This window comes from Chiloscyllium plagiosum, chromosome 11 (genome assembly GCF_004010195.1).
Source record: "Chiloscyllium plagiosum isolate BGI_BamShark_2017 chromosome 11, ASM401019v2, whole genome shotgun sequence".
Classification (NCBI taxonomy): domain Eukaryota; kingdom Metazoa; phylum Chordata; class Chondrichthyes; order Orectolobiformes; family Hemiscylliidae; genus Chiloscyllium; species Chiloscyllium plagiosum.
The window spans coordinates 11,881,130-11,886,157 of NC_057720.1; the positions used below are offsets into that span (position 1 = coordinate 11,881,130).

Consider the following 5,028-nt stretch of genomic DNA (forward strand, 5'->3'; position numbering starts at 1 on the left):
TGGCCTTCATTACAAGAGGGATTGAGTATAGAAGCAAAGAGGTGCATCTGCAGCTGTACACGACCCTGGTGAGACCATACCTGGAGTACTGTGTGCAGTTCTCGTCTCCAAATTTGAGGAAAAACATTCTGGCTATTGAGGGAGTACAGCATAGGTTCATGAGGTCAATTCCTGGAATGGCGGGATTACCTTACACTGAAAGACTGGAGTGACTGGGCTTGTATACCCTTGAGTTTAGAAGACTGAGAGGGGATCTGATTGAGACATAAGATTATTAAAGGATTGGACACTCTGGATGCAGGAAACTTGTTTCTGCTGATGTGAATGCCGAACCAGAGGACACAGCTTAAAAATACGGGGCAGACCATTTAGGACAGAGATGAGGAGAAACTTCTTCACCCAGAGACTGGTGGCTGTGTGGAATGCTCTGCCCCAGAGGGCAGTGGAGGCCCAGTCTCTGGATTCATTTAAGAAAGAGTTGGATAGACCTCTCAAGGATAGTGATCAAGGGTTATGGAGATAAGGAAGGAACAGGATACTGATTAATGATGATCATATTGAATGGTGGTGCAGGCTCGAAGGGCAGAATGGTCTACTCCTGCACCTATTGTTTATTGTCTATTTTAACTTCAGGTGCAACACTGGCTTTAAACTGCAGCTGATCTGAGGGTCCACATACGTGGTGTGGCCACAAGTCTCACAGGTCCACATTGATTAAAAAAGAAATTAGTGGGAACTCTGTTTTGATACTGACCATCTGTAGTATTTTGCTTTTATCTGGAGGGATTGTACTTTGAGCCAGGGGCATGTCATAAACCAGGGTGGCATGGTGGCTCAGTGGTTAGCACTGCTGCCTCATAGCCCCAGGGACCCAGTTCAATTCCAGTCTCAGGCAGCTGCCTGTGTGGAGTTTGCACATTCTCCCAGTGTCTGCGTGGGTTTCTTCTGGGTGCTCCAGTTTCCACCCACAATGGCCCAATGACATCATAAAATCAGACATGCTTGAACTAACCTTTAAATGCAAACTCCAGGGAAGAATGTGACTTAATTACATCAGATTTTCTCAGCTTTCATCTAGATTTCATGTTTTCTCACCTATTTATTTCACCTCAGTTATATTTTGAGATGCAGCATGTTATTACTTGGTAAGAGAAAGATACAGGTGACACTCAGAGCCAGGGAAGATTGAGGCGCTCAATCAAGGCAGCAAGAAACTGAAAGAGCAGCAGAATGGAAGAATTTACAACTGCTGCAAGTGAGAGTCCAAGCATTTTGGGGGACACTTTCAGTGCTGATCCTCATAGTTAAAAATCACACAACACCAGGTTATAGTCCAACAGGTGTATTTGAAAGTACAAGGTAGCTACCTGATGAAGGAACAGCACTTCAAAAGCTTGTACTTCCAAATAAATCTGTTGGATAACAACCTGGTGTTGTGAGATTTTTAATCTTGTCCACCCCAGACCAACACCAGCACCTCCATGTCATGATCCTCATTATGATTAGGACTCAAGACTAGAATATGATATTGGCAGTAGATCAGCGGTATTCGATTACTTTGGTACAGATAATTGGTGAAAATAGTCATCTTAAATGTGTTGTGTGTGTAGTTAAGTATTACTGCCGCCCTTACAGGAGCCCCTGAATATTCTCATGGGGACTCAATATATCAACAGCATACATGCACATCTCAGTATTTCCTGAAAAACATCGAAAAATATAACAGAGATTGTACATCAAGAATTCTCACCATTTTGCTTCAAGGATGAAGAAAATTTTAATGCAGTCTTATGAAATATTTAGTATTTCAACAAACACTTAAAATAAAGAGAGCGCTATTACAGATGTTGCCTTTCGAACTGACGATGAAATTTTCAGAGTATTAACAAACACTGAGAAAAGAGGTGTAGACGCAGACGTTATCCTGAGGATTTTGAAAATGACACCAAGGGGTCAGAGAGAGAAAATAAATTCTTTGTGAAAAGATATACTGAATTAAAATTTTTTGGGAATTTTCATGTGTTTCATATTTTCTGGGATGAAAAATTGTTATCAAAAACAATTGTGTGGAATCGTGCAATTAGGTGAATTGTGGATTAAAATCTATTGAATATTCACCAACTGCCTGTGGTGTGAATATGCTGTTTCATTAAAACATTTTAATTTTTAAATCTTATTTTTAAACTTTCATCTTGGTTTCAATCCAAACTGCACTCCACCTTCAAAAGGGGTGCCTTATTCTGTATTATATAAGCTCTCACTGACAACTAGAAAATATGTACTTCAAAAACAAATTGTTTATTCTCCTTACTAAATGCAGAGTAACAAGCTGCAAGTTTCAAGCAGAGAAAATCAACTCAGATCCTAAAACAACTGATGGTACAACAATTATGGAAGACCTTTTCCCACACTTGAAGCTTTATGCTCTTTCTACTTTGAATTCAATGCCATGTTATGGTGAGAATTAGAATATTTACCTGTTCTTCTACACTCCAAAGCTGGTTAAATGTCTCTGACTTGGAGTCGTCACAGATTCTCCCTCTTATTACCTGAAAGAATGCAAAGAAAACATGTAATTTTTCTCCCCTTCAGAATGTTATGGACCAGACAGGACCCCCTCAAAATATTTTCAGAAGGTAGCCTAGACCCTAATTTTTTCTTATTTTAAAGGCAGATGTGAAGTGGATATTCCAGGTGGGATGCAGCTGGTCAGACCACTCAGCTTCAAGCAAAACAGAATTTATTTAAAGACGAACAAAAGAAAACTGAATTTAGAACAACTTAAAACAATCTGATACAGTAACAATGACTGATTAACTGTTCCAAAACAGTAACATCCCATAAACACACCCCTTAGCAAAAAGGTAAATTCAAACATGGATTCTTACAGGCAGGAGGGAACAACATCCGAAGAGATCTCAGGAGAAAGTTAGAGGAGCTCTTTACGGGAGCCTGCAACTCCCCTGGACTCTTGCATCTTGTGACTGTTACAGCTAAAAGAAAACTAGAAAACACCTGAATTGGGCAGAACCGGCCATTCCCCCTCCATTACTGAACTGTTAAACCTACACCCACCCCCACCTCTCCAGACTCTTCGGCACCTCTGCATTTATGACCTCTCTCCAAAAGGATTATGGTAAACTAACCTTGTTAAAGTGACAGCATCATCACAAGAACAGAGTACTGTAAAATGTAAATCAGTTACATTTTTGAAGTTGGATGAGTGAATTTATAATATTCAATCTGAGGTGTAGTAAATTATTCCCTGAAATTATCCAATGTCCCGCCCTGACCATCTAATTTCAGCCAACTTCCAAGCTAAATGTCCAGAACATACATTTTTTGAAAGTAATACAAACCCTATCTGCCTTGACCGTAGGAAAAATCTGAGAAAGGTCCTAATCAGGAATCATTCGTATTATTTCCTTAACATAGTTTAAGGTGCCTTACAGAAGTGTAAATAAGCTGAAAAATGTGTTGCTGGAAAAACACAGCAGGTCAGGCAGCATCCAAGGAGCAGGAGAATCAACGAGAATAAGCCCTTCAGGATTCCTGAAGAAGGGCTTATGCCCAAAACGTCGAGTTTCCTGCTCCTTGGATGCTGCCTGAATTGCTGCGCTTTTCCAGCAACACATTTTTCAGCTCTGATCTCCAGCGTCTGCAGTCCTTACTTTCTCCTAGAAGTGCAAATAAACTGAGATACTTTAGTGAGCTACCTGAAAGCTTAAAGAAAAAAGGTAGGCTTGAAGGAACCTCTTAAAAGGAGTGATTTGAGATGGGAGAGTTGATAGCAAGACCATTGTATAGTAACAAATACTGGGGATGCACAAGAGACTAGATTTAGAAGAATTAAAATGAATGAACTTGACAAAACTGAACAAGGCTTTTATTTTTTACTGACCACCCCCAAAATCTGTTAACACGTTCCCAGAATCTACTATCTTACAAGGTCAGTGAATAGCATCATCCAGTAATTCTCAATTTCAGACACACTTAATTCATGATTATAGTTTCTGCTAAACAGTACAGAACTCCAACAGACAGAATTTCCTGTCTTTGCTAAGGGCATTTTCACTTAAGTCATACTCAGGAAAATGCAAAGAGATGGATATGAAAATGACTTGCTGTACAAGGAAGGTCTGATAAGATCTGGAAATAACTACTGGAGGGACACACCCAACCTCCACATGGGCCAAGCGATTAACAGCCAGCAATGCACACAACCCACCAGTATTTTGGATTGGATGTTACTTTTTGAAGACAAGGAAACTCTGCAAATACTTCACACTTGGTTAGGTTAACACTCCCCTGTGCATCAGAGTTTGAGCGTTCAAGCATCATTTGCAAGACTTGAGCACATCTCCTGGGCTGGCATTCCAAGAGTGTTCCAATGTTGGCAGTGCCACCTTTCAGAGAAAGAGCAGTACAAAAGCTCTCAGAGACCTGCCAACCATTTATCCTTTAATCACAATTACCACAACAAATTATCTGGTCATTGTCAGACTACAGCTTGGGGACTCTGCTGTGTCCCCCAGCTGTCACATTTCCGACATTACAACACAGATACATTTAAGCTCTAAAATGCAACATGACATCCCACGAACTTGAGAATTCAGGTGAGTTAGTCTCTCTCCATAAAGTGTGAACAGTAAAGACCATTTTTTAACTTTTTTTTTTAAAACCTTTCAAACAAAAGTGAGTGCCCCCTCAACCCCTTTTCAAACCATTAAATACAGGAAATAAAGGAAAACGAAAATGCATCTTTTCACAGAATGAATTTTTTTTTAATCTTTCCATTATATCTGGTAGTGCCCTCAGGGATTTTGATGGTGCTGATTCAATCGTGGTAGATATGAAAATGATTTGCTGTACAAGTCTCCTCCTCCCCCCCGCTGGAGACGGGGTCTCTCCCCCTCCTCCCCCCGCTGGGGACGGGGTCTCTCCCCCTCCTCCCTCTCGCTGGGGACGGGGTCTCTCCCCCTCCTCCCTCTCGCTGGGGACGGGGTCTCTCCCCCTCCTCCCCCCGCT

The 5,028-nt window shown here is 41.0% G+C and overlaps 1 protein-coding gene across 1 annotated transcript in view; it reads right to left on the minus strand.

The window, feature by feature from the left end:
• Positions 1-5,028, minus strand: part of zzz3 (zinc finger, ZZ-type containing 3) — a 102,511-nt gene that overhangs the window by 17,592 nt on the left and 79,891 nt on the right. Inside the window, exon 6 of the mRNA XM_043698689.1 lies at positions 2,478-2,549. Coding sequence (XP_043554624.1) covers positions 2,478-2,549 — 72 coding nt within the window. The remainder of the gene's footprint in view (positions 1-2,477; positions 2,550-5,028) is intronic.